At 38.1% G+C, this 20,467-nt stretch overlaps 1 protein-coding gene across 2 annotated transcripts in view; it reads left to right on the forward strand.

The window, feature by feature from the left end:
- The first annotated feature begins 350 nt into the window (after positions 1-350).
- The window catches only part of SLC39A12 (solute carrier family 39 member 12), a 40,748-nt gene continuing 20,631 nt past the window's right edge, over positions 351-20,467 (forward strand). For both annotated transcript variants that reach the window (XM_089531425.1, XM_089531426.1), the window contains exons 1-7: positions 351-392; positions 1,695-2,017; positions 4,093-4,374; positions 7,415-7,622; positions 10,379-10,563; positions 14,903-15,074; positions 17,643-17,815. In XM_089531425.1, coding sequence (XP_089387551.1) covers positions 1,739-2,017; positions 4,093-4,374; positions 7,415-7,622; positions 10,379-10,563; positions 14,903-15,074; positions 17,643-17,815 — 1,299 coding nt within the window. In that variant the 5' untranslated portion in view covers positions 351-392; positions 1,695-1,738. The remainder of the gene's footprint in view (positions 393-1,694; positions 2,018-4,092; positions 4,375-7,414; positions 7,623-10,378; positions 10,564-14,902; positions 15,075-17,642; positions 17,816-20,467) is intronic.

The raw sequence follows: 20,467 nt of genomic DNA on the forward strand, positions 1-20,467 counted from the left end.
AAATGAGTTGATTTTACCAACTGTTCTTGATCAATTCTGCATCAGAAGCATCATCTTAACAGCTTTCTGGTGCTGTTAACCAAGAGATATTAGCATAACAGATACACTTAGAATAGTTGGCTGCACTTGTTTTATAACGTGATTTCTAAAACTTGCTAGGGAGGACTTGGTACAAATGTCAATCCACCTCCATTGTTACCTTAAAGTGCAGCTTTCTCCATAGCAACCAGAAACTTTTCAAGGAAGAAATAAACTAATCCTCTTCGGCTTGCAGAGCACCGTCAAGGAATTTTAAAAACATTGGACTTCCTGGCAGCTAAATACTCTGTGGGATTCAAAGGGCCAGAGAGCCAAAGATACACAATCCTCTCTCTTTTCCCCCTTGACAGAAGGTAAGAGGAAAGGATTCATAACTGGGGCTTCCTTCTAATGCTTCCCCTCTCCCCCTGTTGCTAACCTCTTCTGTAACACTGTGCTAAAGCTCAAACATATTTCTTTAAAAGCTATGACAAACTCCACATAGTGTTAACACTTCATCTGATTGCAGACCAGGCACAACTTTAGCTTGTTCTGTTTTGCAGCCTCTTAGCCCAGCTTTATTAAGCAAGAAAGCCTACAGTTGTTTACAGTAAACCAGGTCTGATGTGTGGATATAAGACATGGATGCTGCTCATTTCTCATAAAAAGGATGCGAGCACAAACATCTGTGTTTCTTAGGTAAATTAGGCCATACCTCCTAACTAAGAGGAATATTTGTTTTTTTTGTTTTCATATGCCAGGGTTATTTTAATGGGATGGAGTGGGTGTTTGAAAAAATGTCTTCAGTGTACGTGGGATTATATTTGCATTGGCATGAGGTAACTTTCTAACTGCATTTTGAAACTGGTTTGTAAGCATGCTGACTCGCACTGCTAATAAGTTGTTGTCATTGAATTTTTGTAGTTTTCAAAGTATGCAGGGAAAGATAAACCAATAACCTTCTCCTAAACATGGGATGCAGTGGCTCAAGTATTTAAGAGACTGACTCTGTTGGTTTCATGATTGGCAGGTTGGCAGTTCAAGGCCTGGGTACTGCATAATTGGGTGAGCTCCCATCACTAGTCCCAGCTTCTGCCAGCCCAGCAGTTCGAAAGCATATAAATGCAAGTAGACAAATAGGTACCACTTTGATGGGAAGGTAAACAGCATTCTGTTCAACGATGAACATGATCACAGCATAGTCTCTGACAATGCTGGCTCTTTGGCTTAGTAACAGAGGTGAGCACTGCCCCCTATGGTTGGAAACGACTTGACAACCTTGTCATTGGGCAGTACTTTTACCTTTTTAAACATATTAGAGAAACCTATCATTATCAAATGTGTTGGTAAGAAAGAAGCGATTTACTGGAAAGATTATGCTGAGGATGATGATGATGATCATCATCATATCATTTCTTATTCTCTTAGGAATGGTCTGTCTCTGAGTCACCCTTTTTCTGCCCACAGTCAACTTAGTTTCCTCCTGGTTTCCTGCTGTAAACTCCCTACAGATACCTCATTGTTCAGAAATAGCTTGTCACTGCAAATCAGCTTAGCCAACCAATTAACAAATCCTTCCAAACATATTGCAGTTACTCTAATTAAGGGGTCCCCCCACCCTTTATTATATAAATTCTTCAGGTTTCAAGATTAAGCTGCAAACTACGTCTCAACAGGAATCAACGCCAAAAGCCACCACAGGCTACAAGAAGAAGAGGAAATGTCTTTTCTGACTACACATCAAGTTCTTTTGATCATCTCTTTGATTTTTATACTTGGCCCACATCCTGCAAGAACACAGCAGAGCGCTGGCAGAGAACTGAAGGCGGATAATAGCTATGCATCCCACCAAAGCTATCTGAGGGATGCTTTACATATTATTTCAGCTAACAACTACTCTGAACACCACCAGAACCAATCAAGAGAAGTGATCAGGAGACTGCTGGAGAAAACTGTTTGTCCACAAAGGATTTATAAGAAGCAAGCCGACTGTAATCTGGTTAGTGAGCCAAGTGGTGAACAGAAAATTGTACAAATAATTTAGTAGATGTGAAACCTTCCTCTCTGTGCATTTGGGCTCCCAGCCAAACAGTAACAGCAACACCAGTGTGTTTATTATTTGTGCTTTTATTCAAATAGCATATGCATTGTTGTCATGAGATGACTTTGCCTTTCAAACATTAGTATACATTCTGTTACCATTTGACTTTTTCCAACTTTAGGAGTTCTTAATTTAAAAGAAAATACAATGAAAATCCAATGAACCATGGGTTCTACTTCAACAACAGCATTTACAGAGATTGTGAGTGAAACCAAAAATGATTTAGCTAGTTTCATTTCGCAGTGCTCTAACTGCAACCAATATTATCTCAGACTCATTTGTCATTTCCTGCTAGCTTTAAACTGCTGGTAATAGGCAAAATCCAACTCTCTGATAATGGACAAATTAATTGCATTATTTACATTAAAGGAATCATGTATTCATATATTCTTGTCTCATAATAGCATAAGGCTGACCCATCCCGACTAATAGGTAAAGTGAGCCTAACATTGCTACTACTAATGTATATATATTTAAAGATAATACATTATGGGGTAATTTAAAAAAATTTTAATGCCGTGAGAGCCAATGTAATGTGGTGGTTTGAGCATGGGACTCTGGAATTCCAGGGTTTGAATTCCCACTCAGCCATGGAAACCCACTGGCTGACTTTGGAGAAATCATACTTTCTCAGCCACAGAGGAAGGCAAAAGCAAAGGCAAAACCCTCTCTGAACAAATCTACCAAGAAACCCCAATGATTCAGCCCCTTAGGATTGTCATAACTTGGAAACAACTTGAAGACACACAACAGCAATAACTAAAGATCCATTTGGTATGGGACTCTGGGAGACCAGGGTTTGAATCCCTTCTTAGGACACCCATTGGGTGACTTTGGACAGAAATACTGTCTTGGCCTTAGACAGCAAACCTTCTCCAATAATAAATCTTGCCAAGAAAACCCAAACATAAGGTTGTCCTATGTCAGAATTAACTTGATAACAACAGCAACAAAATCAATAACCAAAAGAATAAACACACCTTACTTTTAAATAAGTGGAGTACAGGCTGTTTCAGAGTAATAACAGCATACACTAGGTGGATCCAAACCTTCCAAAAATGAGTAATACTGTGCAGACTTTGTAGGTGACCCTTGATATAAAACCTATATAGGCATTTCCAGCCTGATCTGATGGGGAGATCCATCATGGAGTGACTGCTGCCTCTATTGCCTTGGTGGAACATAAGCTCAGAGCAGGAAAAAAAATTGCCACTGTTTTTCTGTGGCATAGCTTGGTTACTTACTTCCCCTTTCCATTTATTCCAATGGAGGCAAAACACATTACAGTAATCTTAGACTATCTATTTAAATATGTATGCATCTATCTATCTATCTCGTTAATTTACATCCTGTATTTCTCTAACATGGGACCCAAGGCAGCTTCCCCATCAAGATGCAGTCCTGGGATATCACAAGTCACTGCTCTCTTCTGTACTCAACTCTCTCTGTTTTCTTCCCTTCCTTTCAGTACAGCTGGCCATAGGCTTGTGTCCCACAGAGCTTTCCATAGCTGTGCCCTTGAGAAAGATGACATCTGCCCTGCTGGCAAAGAGGAACCTAGGTGACATCCAAACAGCTATGAACCATTAGACCTTTGGATTAGGATTTCACTGTTTGTCTCCTATGAGATTTAGAGCTAGCATGGCATAGTAGTTTGAATGTTGGGCTATGATTCTTGAGACCAGGGACCATGAAACCCACCTTGGGTAAGTTACACTCTCTCTGCCTCAGCAGAAGGCAATAACAAACCTCTGAATAAATCTTGCCAAGAAAATCCCATGATATGCCATGCTAGCTAACCTTAGGGTCTCCATAAGTCAGAAATGACTTGAAAGTGCACAACAGCAACACACAAGGCAAAATATTATGGTCATGCCACACCTCTATGATGGCTAATTTGTACCTGTTTTGATAGTAATCACAGCTAGGTGCTGAGCACTGTTTCAATTTTTGTTTGTTTGTTTTATTCACAGTGCCTTGAATCAGATGCTTTGATATTAATTGTTGGAGGTGATTTAGGAGGTAATCTTACTGAAGAATTATTCCAGAAAATTTCTCTCATTCTTCTGTATTACATCATTCACCAAAGAGATGTCTGTCCATCAATACACAGTCTCAGGAAAAGAGATTACAATTTTTTCCTGAACAGCATGCTCAATTTAAGGAGCAATGAAGACTCATATGATTTATCCTGGAATGAAACTGAAGATGCTCTGGAAGCAATAAGGAAACATTTTAAAATACCTGAAAACCAGGTAAAAAAAAGAGTGAACAAAGGAGTGTGCAAGTAAAATTTGTGCCAGTGTGCACTGTTGCTAAAAGCAGAGTTATCTTTCAACAGTTCTAATTAGTATTTTTCTATCAACATTTTTAATGCCATTTAAATAACTATACGTTTGGGTGGATGTGCAGGTTTCGTTATAATCACTATCTTTATGAATATTTTGACATATGTCAGGATCATGACTCATCTCTCCTGATCCAACCCAAACCTGAAGGATTTGGAGGAGGTGATAAGCCACTAATTCAACACTTAGCATGGAATTTCTTAGGGAATTCAACTGGCAACCAATTATAACATCTGTCTGTGGAATGGAGGCAGGGCTATCTTGTCTTTTGCCTCAGACAGAAGATGCCTCAGACCAACTCTGTACACATATCCTATAATATTTAGTTTAAATTATGTGCATTTCCTATTACTGCATAGTTGTTGTAACATAAAAACAAATGGCGGTAGTGGTGAGTAGAGGAAGAGTTGCACAACAAACTAGTGCCTCTGCCATACAACTGTCACATGTTTCATCAGCCACATGAAAATGTGAAAGGTAATACTTCACTTACTGTTCCTGTTTCACTAGGAAACTATTACTAACTCAGTGGCATTCAAAAGATCCCTAGTGAGCAAGTCATCATCATGTTTCCTTGGAAGCATGTCCCATTGTTTGTTATATTGTTAAATCTGATGTTATTATTTTTGGATGAATTGGCCTTAGTCAAGGAACATAAATAAGGGGACTAATAGACAGTGCACAGATACAAGGACTGTGATATATTGCATCTTATATAAGGCATTGTAAATTCTTTTAACAACTAGGAAAGGGTATTGTCCAGAAAAGCTATCCTACTTTTGGTTTTGTTGTTTGATATGGAAAGATAAGCTTTCAGAACCCTTTCTTGCACTCTTAAGTTGATGTCACAGTTCATGAAAAATTAACTATTTGTATGAGGATGGGTGTGTAAATAAAGGCACCCTTTGTATTTAAATGTAAACATCCTTTTTAAAAAACCTGGAAGCATATAGTGGCTATTGTCTAGCTTTTTGATAACATTTTTCTAGGAAACTGTCACAGACAAATAGATAATGCTTGAAAACTATTATTAGATCACTAATCACAAGTAGACACAAAGAACCTCTTGACAGTAAGAACTGTTTTTGACATTGGAACAGACTGCTTCAGAAGAGAGTGGACTCTCCTTCATTGGAAATTTTTAAACAGAGGCTGGATAACCACATGTCAGGACTGACTAGCTCTGAATTCCTCTGTTGGTAGTGGGGTTGACTAGATTGTTCTTGGGTTCCTTTCCCCTTTTACAGTTCTAAGATTCTAGGATCCATTCCTCATTTGTGGAACACACACAAAGTTCACATGGTGTGTACCGCTTTAAATTATGCTCTTTTACTCCTTATTTCACTCCTTTCATCATTTGAAGCACCATCTTTCATCTTCAGCTATTTCTAGAATTTTATTTTCCTGTGAAGTAGCATGGTTCAACCATTCCTCACACCACTTCCCTATTTCAAGCCTGCCTTCTGTCTCTTCACATTGAGCACATCTCCAACACCACCTCTCCTGCAACTGTGATCCAAATGTGATCATTGTCCAAGTCATGTCCAAACGATTGCCCAAGGGAAGCTAGGATGACTCTTTCTTTCTTTGTTCTACTGGTGGCGGGTTAAGATCTCTCTTTTCCAGCAAGCCTTTGGGAACTGATTTTTAACAAAACAACTTTCTACCTTGCTATGCAGTTTTTAATCTTTCTTTTAAGTAAGATTTATTTGTTTTCATTTTATTGGTTACTACTCATTTAATCTATTTTAACTATACAGTAGGGTTTTTTTACGTTTTCTGCCTTTTTGTAAACTACCTGAGTCCAAGGAGAAAGATAAAATGATGGATGGATGGCATGTCATTTTACTGTCACTTAGGTCTCTAGATCTATGTCCAACACACTGTGTGTGCTCGGGATGTATATCCTCGAGCATTTCATCCTCCTATGTGAGGACCAATAATTATGACAGGGCTTTTTTCCCCTCACTGCAAGAGAAAATCCATATTCTTTCACAGCAGTATTTCCATATTGGATGACCTGAAGTGCTGCAGAGTAATTGTTCTAATTAGGAAAAAAATGAGGGTGGGGGGCTTGCACAAATTTCTGTACAATTTCTTGTAAAAATTACAATTTCTGTATATGAAATGTTTTCTGTGCAGAAGACATGTTTCCTATGGAGGAACCGGTCTTTTCTTTGTAGGAAACAGTTTCATGTGCAGAATTCCTGTTTTCTGAGTAGACAACAGATTTTGTACAAAAACTTTCATGTTTTCTTGCACAGAATAATTCCTCTGCAATACTTCAAGACAATTGGATACTAGGAGAAAATGGCACAAGTTTATTTGCTGTTGTTGTTGTTGTTGTTGGTCTGTTATTCTTACAATAGGATTTTCCAACTGCTAAGAACCCCTTTTTTGAACCCAGGAATGAACAGTAGTAAATATTATTTCCATCTGTAGTGTAAGCAAAACATGTAACATTACACTGGTATAATGCTGTACAAAAAGAACTGAGTGAGTTAAAAGTTTCCAAATTAACTGAGGTGAAAGCATGTGGGAGAGCTAGGAATAAAACCTAGTTTCCCATAAACATTAATCTGGTGTTTTAGTCACATTTCCTTCACCCTCTGTACATGTACTAGTGAAGTAGTGAAAAAGCAGAAATCAATGAAGAGGCAGATACACTAGAAAAATATAATCTAAAGCAACCAGAGTGCTAGTTGATAGAATGCCAAAGTCCAAAAATAAGTATTCCAGGCTCTGCTCCTAATTAGGTTGGACATCTGAGATGGAACTACAAACTATTTGTTCAATAGTAGTTTGAACCAATTTTTTTTTTTACAACATTTGCGTTGTTGACAGACATAAGCCTTACCTATGAAAAAATGTTCCTACTCATCCTTCCAGTCTCATCAACTATACTACAACATGATTATCTCTTAATCCAATTTTCTTCTGTTTTCAGTGTGTTCATGTAAGTGTTCTGGAGAAAGAAGTTGGAATACTGCACATAAATGTTATCGATAAAAAGACAGTTCCTCGGCTAGCTGCCGCCATTCTTACATTTGCACTGAGAGGAATCTGCCTGGGTAGAAGACATTTGCCCCCTCCAGAATTCTTTATGGAATATATTTTCAGTTTGCTGAACAGCACCAATGAACTCCATGTAACAGGTAGATTTTCAAATGTTATCTCAAAATCTGTCCCTGTTACTAGTGCCTTTTGATTTTTTTTTTTTAAAAAAGCCATCATGACAATAAATAACTGGGAATTGGATAGAACCTTTGGCTAATGGCACATTTGACCAGCAGAGGAAACTGTATCTTCCAGAAGAAGCAGGATTGAGTAAATATTTCCTTATTTTGATCTCAGATACAAGATTGAATAATTTCAGCAACTTCCTCCCTGTTTTGTAAGAAGGCAAGGGTTTTCATACAATTTTTGAGTGCCATTCATACTTTGTGATTTCATTTGGAAGAATTTGCTTGCACATAATTCATACTTTCCTCTGCAGAATGCATTTTTCTTGTCAGAAAATATGTATATTTTGTGCAAAATGTGTATTTTTCACAAAATGCACTGAATGGTCAAAAAAACTACTCATGGCTTCCCTGTCCAGGAATCCATGCATTTATATGATTTATGTAAAGGATATGGAATGTGTGTGACTTTATATGAAGGAAAGGGAGGGGGGCTTTGCAGAAGCATCTAGTTATGTATCTATAGCCAGACACGTAATGTACGTAGTTATGTACCTATAGCCAGACACACAATGAATGATGCCATCCTCCAAAACCTCCAGAGGTCATGGAGCATGCGTTTGTTATTCTGCAACTGACTATAGCAATATAGCCAGATACTTCTCCACTGCCTCCCACTTGGCAGTATCCACTAATAACTATGGGGGACGCAAAGGAAGAAGGGATTTCTAGGGATCTGTTCTGTGATGAAATCAGTGAATTTCTTCCTCCACAGTGGTCAAAAAAGTACAATATGTGGACACAATTTTCAGTTAAGCTTGCTTGTGTCATTAACATGCCAACCATAAAATGTTCTGTGGAATTATTCCATAGTGCCTATAGAACTCAGGAAACAGTATCATGGGTCTTCTCCCACTAGTTTATATGCTGGATAAAGACTCACTTTAATCCTTTTTATTATACAATAAATATAAATCTGGACATGCTTTTTGCATCATTTATTCATTTTAATACAGAAGTTTCTTGGGTTTCACACCACATACTGTAAATTCATTATAAAACCAAGAAGAGTTCTTAGTTTTCATCTCCACTGCACCCAAACAATTCCCCCATGATATTGGAGAACATACGGGAGCTCATACTCGCTGGAAACTTACTCTGTATATAAGACTGTTGACACAGCTTTTGACTGAGAGCACCATAGGTTCATAAAATGTATCCCATTAAATTCTCACTAAATTATGACAATTTCACCCCCTCTGAAGGAACTAGCCAAGAAAATCCCATGATAAGAGTCACCTTAAGGTCATTATAACTTGGAAACATCTTGAAGGCACACAGCAACAACAGCAGCATTTCATAAATGGATCATAGTTTAGTTTTTTTAAGTGTTAAGTTTTCTCATCTTAGGATCGCATGAAATGAACCACAAATTTCAGAGAGATCATTCAAAATGTGCATGTGCATCTCACCACACAAATTATCTCAACAGCATTTTTTTCAATAGTGGCATAGAAAAACACAAGATGGGCAGCAGGGGGGAAGGTAGTTGAATAGTGAGTCAGTCACTGAACAAATATGAGTAATCTATGCATCATAGATATTATTTCAAGTATACTTCCCAATTTTTATAAGACGTCCTTGATGTAGAGAAGCTTACCCTTAAGATTCACTGTTCTCTGATCAATTATCTGGCTCAATTGATGTATTAAGCTAGAGTATTATTTATTGGGTTGGTCTTCTCTCAAAGTGAGAGTAGAACTGGAGGACAAATTTTGTCTTTCCTTTTTCAGGGCCACTGTGATGAATCATGAGACATATGGGATGTAGGTGGCTCCATTTGCCAGTGGCAATCTTGTTTGATTTTAATTATTAAAGTATATTTAATATGTGTATTCTACTTAGCAGAATACTAAGTGACTAACTACACTTTGGATAAATATATACACATAAGAAAATATATGAGATAGGTCAGCAGCTTTCCTAAAAGAGTAGAGCATTCCTGCTAAATCTTCCCTTGTGGATCTTTTAAGACTGAACTTACTAGCCAAAAACCTTGTGGAAAGAACTTGCAGTTTGATTTTGCCTTGCCCCACCATTATGTTATTCCACCAAACCTTTAAAGCATATGGGCAGGAAGTAAGCTTGTGAACATGCCTTGGTTTTCTTTTCTACTCTGGCATCATCCTCTACTCCAAGAGCCTATAAGAATAATAAATCTGAAAATAAGGGAAGAAACCTATGATATTTTCCATCATCTCTAAAACTACTGAGAAAACTCTCTTCTTCTTTCCCTTGTACTGTATACTTTATGACTTTTATATACTTGCCTCCAAAATCTACCTCTCAAGGGGTTGACTAACAGCACTTTGGATAAGTATAAATTGGAGGGACATGCAACAGCTAACATCACAGTAAGCCTTTCCATGGTAATTGCAGTATTTGTATGTTTTTCCAGTTCATGTGGCACTTTCCTCATCCAGTCTTAGATGTTCACAGCTTTACCCAATACATCTGAGCTCAAAGGAAGATGGCAAGTTCCTTGCCTTCCTTCATCTAGCAAGATAGACTGAGCAGGCCATGGTGATATCACCAGTAGTGGCAGGTGACCCACCAAGATAATTAAGAGTCACCATGTTTGGAACATTATTGAAGTAACAGAAGAAAAAAGTTCTATTCCTTCTGTTTTGGTTTAGCATATAATGCCATATTTTCTAACAAATTCTTAGCCATAGACCAACTGCTGAGCATGCTATGGGCTGGGAAGAATTGCGGCACAAATAACCAAGTTCACCTTAATATGATAGTGAGAAATGCTGGATATCTAAACATTTCAGTTACAACAAAGCAAAACAACGAGAGTACCTTTCACAGTTTTGGGGCAGAAAATGAAGAAACTGTTGAATGGGACAAGGTAAGCAAGTATTTGTCTCAAATGATTTACTTCTGAGTATTTTATAAATTGCAGAGTTGTTCATTGGAATGAAAATTTTCTGTAAGAGGGCTAAAGATCCAAAATTGTAGTCAAGTTTTATATTTGGACTTATTCTTGTACAATTGGAGCAGTAGGAGTGTCGAACCTTTGTTGAGGATTTATCCTATGATGTTTTGTGGACATCTGTAGGCCAAAATTGATGTGAGCAGGACTTTAACAGACATGATTATTTTCTTGAGTACTATAACTCCACTGAACAGCATCAGTGGATCTTGCAAACCTATGCATTTTATTCTGAAGACCCTGATGGAGTGTGTCAAGATTTGAACCAAGATCCAACAACTAAACCTATGCTGCAATAGAAAGTCAGATTTGAATTAATTTGACCAAATGACTCATCTATGGAATGAAATTGGCAGACCTGTTTTGTTTTGTTTTTTGTTTTTGTAATTGTTATCATCACCATGTTGTCATCAAATTTGTAATCTATCAAGTGTTAAAATTAGTGTTGGGATTACCAGCTGTTAGGACTCAGTAAGGCATTGTTAGATAATGTTGCATATGAGAGTAGTGTTGCTTTTTCTAATTACACTATTGTGATCCCATCTACAGTTATTTCTTTCAAAAATTTTGTCAGTTCACTTAGAGTTGATATCAGAGTACCTATCACTATTGGAACCACGGTTGTTTTCTTTGCCCAGAGGTACTGAATTTCAGTCTCTAGTTCTTGATATTTAATAACCATCTCCCTCTCTCCCCCTCTGATTCTGCTGTGCCCTGGGACTCCCACATCTATAGTCTAGCTTTCATTTTTTTCCCAAACACAATATTTATGGCATATTGTGTTTTCATATTTGTCAGTCAAATCTTAAAAGTTCATAGAATTTTTACATCACCACTTTTGACAGTAGTTTCAGTGTTATGTTCTTTGTGGGTGGTAGTTCTTTCTTTCTTTCTTTCTTTCTTTCTTTCTTTCTTTCTTTCTCTCTCTCTCTCTCTCTCTCCTTTCTTTCTTTCTTTGGCCTGTTACAGACAGCCAAAATAAAGCTGCTTCAAGTCACAGTGGAGGTATGTTGTTTCAATGATGCATGCGTCCTAAGAGTCCAGAAGTCGCACCAAAGCCACGCTCCAGCCCTAAGGACTGGAGCGTGGCTTTGGTGCGGCTTCTGGACTCTTAGGACGCATGCATCATTGAAACACCATACTTCCACTGTGACTTGAAGCAGCTTTATTTTGGCTGTCTGTAACAAGCCTTTGTTTCTTTTTTTGGCAGATAAATCAATGCAGCCATTTTATCATGGCATTTCTTGTATTTAGTCTACACATTCTTGCTGTAGATTGAATGTAAGAAATGCTTTATTAGTATTAGTACAGTATTAGCATTACCATTACTATTATTGCTCATTGGGTTCTGTGTTAGACAGTAAAGACAAAAAAGCATATTTGGAGAAATATTTCCTTTTAAATCAACCTTAATTCTTGTTTCTTAATATCTTCATTAATATGCATATTCCTTTGAGAAGGTCATGGTTGACAGCAGTATATTTTATATTGTAGCTAAACTTTATCTTCTGTTTTTCACACATACATAAGAAAGCCATTATTTTTCATTGGTAACAGATGGTGCTGGTTTTTGCTACTTCTAATTAAATTAAAATAGAAAATTTCATTCCCTCACATGGTATGACACAATGACATGAGTAGGTCATTGATCTTTTCAGTAAATATAGTTGATATAAGAACAAAACATTACAGACCCATTGTAAAAGTTATTATTATTATTATTATTATTACTATTTCTATATAGGAAAACCTCAAATTCTAAAAAACAAGGTATAAGCTGCAATAAAAGATATGGTAAAAAACAAGTTACCAGGAACAGACAATATTCCAATTGAGTTGCTGCAATCCACATTGACAGAATCAACTATAGTGCTACCTAACATATGTCAACAGATATGGAAAATGAAATGATGGCTGACAAACTGAAACAATCAATATACATCCCCATCTATGAAAAAGGAGACACAAAAGATTGCAGCAACTATAGAGCCATAGCACTAATATCCCATGCAAGCAAAATTATGCTCAAAATTCTACAACATAGACTCCAACCACACAAGGGGAGAGAAATTGCAGAGGTCCAAGTGGTGTTCAGGAAAGGAAGAGGCACTAGGAAACACATTGCAAACATACTATGGATAATGAAGTTCACCAAGGAGATCCAAAAGAAAATCAGCATGTGTTTTATTGACTATAGCAAAGCCTTTGATTGCATAGATCATGAAAAGCTATGGAACACCCTTAAAGACATGGGAGTGCCAACACATCTGATAGTCTTCATGAGGAATCTGTACTCAGGACAAGAGGCTACTGTCAGAACAGAATATGAAGAAACAGAATGGTTCTCAATTGGCAAAAGAATCAGACAAGGCTGCATCTTATCACCATGCTTGTTCAATTTATATGCAGAACATATTGTAAGAAAAGCAGGCTTGGACACAGTAGAAGGAGGAATAAAAACAGGAGGAAGGAATATCAACAATCTGAGATATGCAGATGACACCACAATACTAGCAGAAAACCTTAAAGACTTGGAGCAATTACTAAGAAAGATCAAGGAAGAAAGTGCAAAGGCAGGCCTATCGTTGAACATAAAGAAAACTAAAATAATAACCACCATAGAACCTACACAAATTTGAAATAGACAACAGAAAAATAGAAAGAGTAAAAAAATTATCATACCGGGGACCAAACATTGATAGAAATGGAGACTGCAGCCAGGAAATCGGAAGAAGATTAAAAATGGGGAGGATAGCTGAAAGAAGATCCTAAAATGCAAGGATATACAACTGAGGACAAAAGTTAGAATTGCACAAGCCATTGTATTCCCTATTGCCATGTATGGATGTGAGAGCTGGACAGTTAAGAAGCAAGGATAGGAGGAAAATCAATTCATTTGAAATGTGGTGCTGGAGAAGAGTGCTAAGATTCCAAAAACACCAACAAATGGGTCCTGGACCAGACCAGGCCAGAAATTTCCCTAGAAGTCAAGATGACAAAACTCAGGTTGTCATACTTTGGACACATCATGAGAAGGCATGAATCATTGGAAAAAAAAATAATGCTAGGAAAGGTAGAGGGAAGTAGAAAGAGAGGATGGCCGCGTGCAAGATGGATGGACTCTATTAAAGAGATCACGAGTCTGAGTCTGCAGAAGTTGAGCAGAGCAGTGGAGGACAGAGAGTCTTGGAGATGTCTCATCCATAGAGTTGCCATGGGTTGAGATTGACATTTGACTCAAGGGCAATTAACAACAAAAATAGGAAAACACCTCAGTGATTTCAAAGCACAAGTAGCACCAACTGCAACATCATCAACAACACATAATTAGATGTTTTAGAACAGTAAGCATCTGTGAACACCTTCATAGATTTATTCTCTCAGATAAAACATGATCTGTTTTCCATCTGATCACTGAACAAATTCAAATACAAACTAATACTTTGCTGCAAAATAAGCACATGTTCAGGCCTTGAATTTACATTTACAGTACAATGGCTCTGAATCATCATCTTTGTATGGTGCAACTCTCCTGCTGGCTACAAAACTAATTAGAGGGAGAGGAATTAGAGAGGTTTTCCTTTGTCCATCTTGGAACATCTCAAAATTACCCAATTGTGTGCTACTGCTTGATCCAATATATCCTGTTCATTTCTATTGCAGAGTATAGAAATGTTTATATTTAAATGTTCCTATTGGATGTCTACATAAGCGGATGCCTGCCTTTCCTTAAAAATCTCTGCAAGCAAACATTTTGTGCAAAACCATTAAGTAAAAGGAGGCTGCCACTTGGCTATACATAAGAGGGCAGAACTATATAGCCCATGCTATCTGACTGTGACTCCCGCAACTAGTCTGCTGACTTCAGTTGAGGTGGAGAATATTGTCCCATCACCATCCTGGTCAACAATCATTCTGGTCAGCTTCCAAATGTGAAAGAGAAGGGAGGAATCTTATCCTTCACGTCATGCAGCAAAATGCCTTGGTTTATTCCTTTGGAACTCTTGCGATTCTAATGGCTAAATGCCCATATACTAAAGAGAGCTTGGCCAGTTCAACATTTAATCTTTCATAATTAATAAAACTGTAAATGAAGCAGCAAATTGTGAAGTTAGGTGAGGGAGTGAATAGTCTTCATATTTTTAAACCCATGTCCTTATTTCCCCCCCTCCAAAAATGATGTATATCCAGTATAGTTTTCTCCTAGATCTTCAAACTCTTAAATTTATTTAACACTCTGTCTTCTCCCACACAGGCATGTTTCTCTGCAAGTGAGCTTGTGGAGATATTTTTACATGACAGTAATCTATCAGTTTCTAAGGAACACTTCAGACAGATGAGCCCAGCAATCATTCAGCAATTACTAAGCTGTTCGTGCAAGCTTATGGAGTCCAGACAAACAAAATCTCTACCAAAAACTCTGGAAAGTAAGTTGTTTTCATAATTTCTTAAAGCAAAAGGTCATGATGTCGAGACAAAAGAAATCACAAAGTTTAGTTTGTAATCAATATAATTCACACTCTCCCAATATCCTAATTTAGCAGAGACAATTCAAATTAATACTCTACTGTCCTACTATTTCAGCTGCTTTTAAAATGTCCCAGTTTCTCTCTGCTTCTCCCACTTTCCCTGTTTGTCCTCAACCTATTGCCATTGCCAAATTAGGACAAGTGGAGGTGGACATTATTGCTTCTAACAGTAAGCTGCAACATATCTGAAAGAGATTCAATATGTAGATCTGGGCGTTGGGGATGTTACTTTTTTGTAATGCAGCTTCCATTAGCTATGCTGTCTGGGAATTCTGGGTGTTGTATTACAAAAGCTTTGATTTTGACACCCCACCTGCTTTTCTTTTCTTTTTAAAGGAATATTGCCTGTGTTCTATCATTTATTAGTATCTTTTTAAGTGCCATGGGATTTGCATATACTATTTTCAGTGTTTTTCAGAGGTATCAGTATAAGATAAGAACTGAATCTGTCTTTCTCTGTCTGCTAATATGTCCTTGATCAGTAATCAAGCATCACATTTGCCTCCAACTGTGCTCTGCATTACCTGGCACCAAGCATAGCTAGCTCCAATCCTTCTGATTCACTGAATTCTCACTTGTCAACTCTGCTCTGATTGTACCTTGCTGATTGTCAGATCACCTGCCTCTTTCAACCAGCTTCACTTGTCATTTCTTCTATTTGCTTCACCTTCCCTATACCACAGCCTTGCCTCGTCTTGCTCAAATATATTATTTCTGTGTAGGGATAGATCGGGCTACATCTACACTGCAGAAATAATTTAGTTTAGTGCCACTTTAACTGCCATGGCTCAATGCTGTGGAAATCCAGAAATTGTTTGTTGGGGCACCAGAGCTGTCTGATAGAGAACACTAAATGTCTCACAAAACTACAGTTCCCAGAATTACATAGCATTGAGCCATGGCAGTTAAAGCTGTGTCAAACTGGATTATTTCTTCTGTGCAGATGCAGCCTCAGTTTCACCATTATCACCCTCACATTCCAACAAACAATAATTTCAAGTTCTTTTCATCATAGCTAGAATTTTGCATCTAAGTAGTGTTTCCTTGCTCAACCCTTCAAACGGCTCCAACAGATGGAGGTCTGTTCTGCTGGCAATCAGGGCACAGGTGGGTGATGTTTCCAAATACTACTTCTGCCAGCAAACAAAGCAGTGACAGCCAGAAGCTGGGCCTCCAACACAAGTCTTTGTTGAAGCCTGTGTCTCTGGCAGGAGGAGGGATGGAAATGTCATTCACCCACAGCCCTATTGCCAACAGAATAGACCTCCTTTTCTTGGAGTAACTACTGCCTGGTAAAGTAGGTTGTAGGGACAGTTATGATCATAGAAATAATGCCACAATCATGACTACACATGGGTCATGAATACAATACAGTTTCAGATCATATAAAAATCTTATTAAAATAACTTATAAAAATATACTCACCAAACAAACATCTCATCCAGCTGCATTGGTCAAATTCAGTAAGTGCAGCTATTGTCAACATGGAGATGTCCATGTTATAAATGCTTATTACATAGCTATTCAAGGTAAGGAGGATTCCAGGATAAAGAGAAACCATTATTTTGTGACTGTAATTCAGTGTGCTGTAAACATGGTTTGAATACACAGGGATTCAAAATGAGACTTCTGAGGATTAAACACTGAAATTCTTCTTTCTTAGTGGACAAATGTGTCAATTTAGTTTTCTCACGAATTAATATTTTTTTTAAGATTTTAAAATCAGAAATTGTTTTCCTCATGTTTCTGAAGAAAACTGTTTACACACACACACACACACACACGTACATATATACATATATACATAAATGAATTGAACAGAATTCTAACCCATCTCTAGTTATGATCTCTGGTTCACATCAGGGTCAAGTAAAAATCCTGAACATCTACAGAAGTGGAGGACTGAGCAGAAATGATAGAATATCTAAATTCAAAATGGGAACACACCGATATACAAGCAATAAGAATAAGATTACAGAAATAGGAACACTAAGAGAAAACAGAGGGAATCTTGATAAGAAACAGTTATCAAGACCCAATAAAGTATAATCTAAAGCTAAACAAGGAATAGTAGAAAATGGATAGAACAAAAGAATATTTTTCTTTTAGTAGGAGTGATGATATATAATTGTATCAGCAGATATATCCAAAGAGTAAACTAAGAAGTCATTATATTGCTATTGTTATTACTATTAATGTTTTTGTCCTTGTTAGCATTGTTGATGTCTGGTTGTTATAATAATTTATATAAACTTTTTACATATGTAAATGTGTGATAAATCAATGAGGGCTAGCTTTCACTGAAGTATTTTCCCATGTTACCTTATTTTGGAAATATCATTTGAAACCTGAGCTTCTTAGTTCAGAAATGAATGAATGAAAGAAAGAAAGAAAGAAAGAAAGAAAGAAAGAAAGAAACTTGACTTAACTGTATCTCTGTTGCTTGCGTTTTTTCCCCTCCCACAGAATACGGCTACAGTACTCTTGCAGTTTTACTTATTACAGTCGGATCTATGTTTGGCACAACTCTCATACTATTTAATTCATGTCAAGAATGGTATACACTCATTTTACAACTATTTGTGGGACTAGCTGTAGGAACCCTCTCTGGGGATGCCCTCCTGCATCTTATTCCAGAGGTAATGTTTGTGTTTGCAAAATCAATTTCCTTTACCACCAGCAATTCTTCCAAATATAGGGCAGATTCATGCATCGCTATAAATGAGGATAGGTGACCACAGGTTGGGGAGGTTTAGGGCATATTTGGGGCACATTTTAATGGTTTGTAGGTATGGAGGAGGTTGAGGTAGAACACTGTATAGCAACAAGTTTGACCCAGTATGAGTAAGGGTTTGAAGCAGAAAAATCACTCCTCCAATTTAAACTTTTGGAAGTTTGGGGGTTCTGGGGGCTTGCCCACTCCTGCAATAACTCCTGCTAACTGGAATGAATTAAGTATTGTCAAACATTTTCTTCCTCCTCTGTTTTTGCTTCTGCTTGGGGTTTCTGTTTTCAGTGTTTTTGTTTGTTATTGTTAATTGCAGCATAGTGTTTCATTCAAACTCAAAGTAGTGTGGTTAATCTTAATTATGGCTTGTTTGAAGGAGGTCATCTTTAAACCACAGGTTATGAAGTTGGCTTATTTTTTAAAATCCTAAGTAATATCAACCATAGGTTTTTTGTGGGTTTTTAGGGCTATGTGGCCGTGTTCTGGAAGAATTTAGTCCTGACATTTCACCGGCATCTGTGGCTGGCATCTTCAGAACCAGCCTACATCTGTAGCAGGCATCTGTATTCAGAGATGAAGATGCCAACCACAGATGCAGGTGAAAAGTTAGGAATAAACTCTTCTAGAATACAGCCACATAGCCCGAAAACCCCACAAAAAATTTAGATGCCAGCTGTGAAAGCTTTCAACTTCACAATATCAACCATGTTTTAAAGTTCAAACCCTAAACCAGTTAATTAAAAAATGTTATCAAAAGCGCTCCTCTTCTGACTATACCGGAGGAATAGAGAGCACAATCCAACATTAGTAATTATGTCTGAACCTGATATTATGGCCTGGGACAGAACGCCTGTGAAAGGGTGGTCTGCCAGCAGCCTTTTTTCCTCTACAGGGAAGCCGCAGCCACCAAACTGCACGGCTTTACTCCGGAGCAAAAAGAACCCGCAAAAAGCAGGTTCTTTTTCCACCATACAAGTTACATCCGAGTGGCGTAACTAGCGCCGCGTGACACATGGACACTATGCATCTGTTACGTCATAATGGTGGCACCCGTGTACACGGGGCACCACCATTATGGCACCACCAGTACGTGCTAGGGTTAGGAACCATGCAGTTGCCACATGGTCCTTAACCCTAGCTACACCACCGCCACCCCACAAAAGGGCAGTCTGTCCTGTGCCTATGTTGTTGCTGTTGTCATTTTATTCATTGACATCTCCCTTTTCCCCCAACACTGAGACTCAATTGAAATAAATACAGTTAAAATCACTTTGCTAATATGTTCCTTCAAGATGACTCTGGCTTATGGCAAGATTTGTTCAGAGGAGGTCTGCCATTTCCTTCCTATAAGGCTGAGAGAGTGCGACTTGCTCAAGGTCACCCAGTGAGTTTCTATGGTGGAGCACAGACTTCAACACTCATCTCCCAAACCAGCACTCAAACCACAATACCATGCTGGCTTTACACAGTCATAAATAAGACTATATAAAAGTTGTTATTAAAATGCAATTAAACTGTCCATAGAATTAAAACCATCTAAAACAATTCCATTAAAAAACAAAAGATAGAAATCAGCAAAATGGCACACTATTAAAAGCTGTTGCCATCCATTCCTAAAAGCCTGTCAGAAGAGAAAATACTCACTTGCCAACAGGATAGCAAGGAGGTACCCATCTTAGGCTGAATCCATACTGCAAAAATAATCCAGTTTGACACCACTTCAACTGCTATGGCTCAGTGGTATGGAATCCTGGGAACTGTAGTTTTGTGAGATGTTTAGCCTTCTTTTTCTGGTGCCACAACAAACTACAGTTCCCAGAATTCCATAGCACTGAACCATGACAGTTAAAGTGGTGTCAAACATTTCTGCAGTGTTGATGCTGCTCTAGTATATCTATATATACCTAGTATTCCAGACAGCATCTCCCAGAAGTTTCATGTCTATGTTATATAGCATGGGGGACAAACAAAGCCTTGAGGGACTCCAAAAGCCAATGTCCAATCAATCAAGAATCTCCCAGTACCACTTTTTGAGTTTTCCTTTCCAGAAAAGAACATAGCCACTGTAAAAAAAAAAAAAAAAAAAAGCCTCAAAGGCCTTTTCTGAAAGGGCAAAAAACCCTGTTTCCACCCCAACCCTGGTGCTGACTTCCAGTGAAATACTATGGGCTTTCCTCATTAACCTGACTTTGCCCCAGAGTTGGCAAAAATGCAAGAAGCCCTGGTTTCCCCCCAAAACTGTGGCGTTAGCACAGGGGTTTGTGGTATGCAAACAACTGGATTGGGCCCAAATCATACCAGTCGGCTATTTGCACTCCAGGCACCGCACCAACCCCATTCTCTATGTTGAGTAATGTAGGGAAAAGGGATGGCTGTGCCAGCCATGCTGATGTGTTTTCAACCCAGCTGGCCCATGTGAACCTTGTTGTACTGTTGCACCACTGCAGCCAGTCCAGGGCCAGTTCTGAGGCATAATGCTTCTGACTGGCCCCAGACTTTTGACCAGTGCAGACAGGGGCCATGTCTCATCCAACGAAGCAGCCTAGGATACAATGGCTGATGG

This window comes from Sceloporus occidentalis, unplaced genomic scaffold (assembly GCF_023333645.1).
Source record: "Sceloporus occidentalis isolate IW3139 unplaced genomic scaffold, rSceOcc1.0.p SCAF_7, whole genome shotgun sequence".
Taxonomy (NCBI): domain Eukaryota; kingdom Metazoa; phylum Chordata; class Lepidosauria; order Squamata; family Phrynosomatidae; genus Sceloporus; species Sceloporus occidentalis.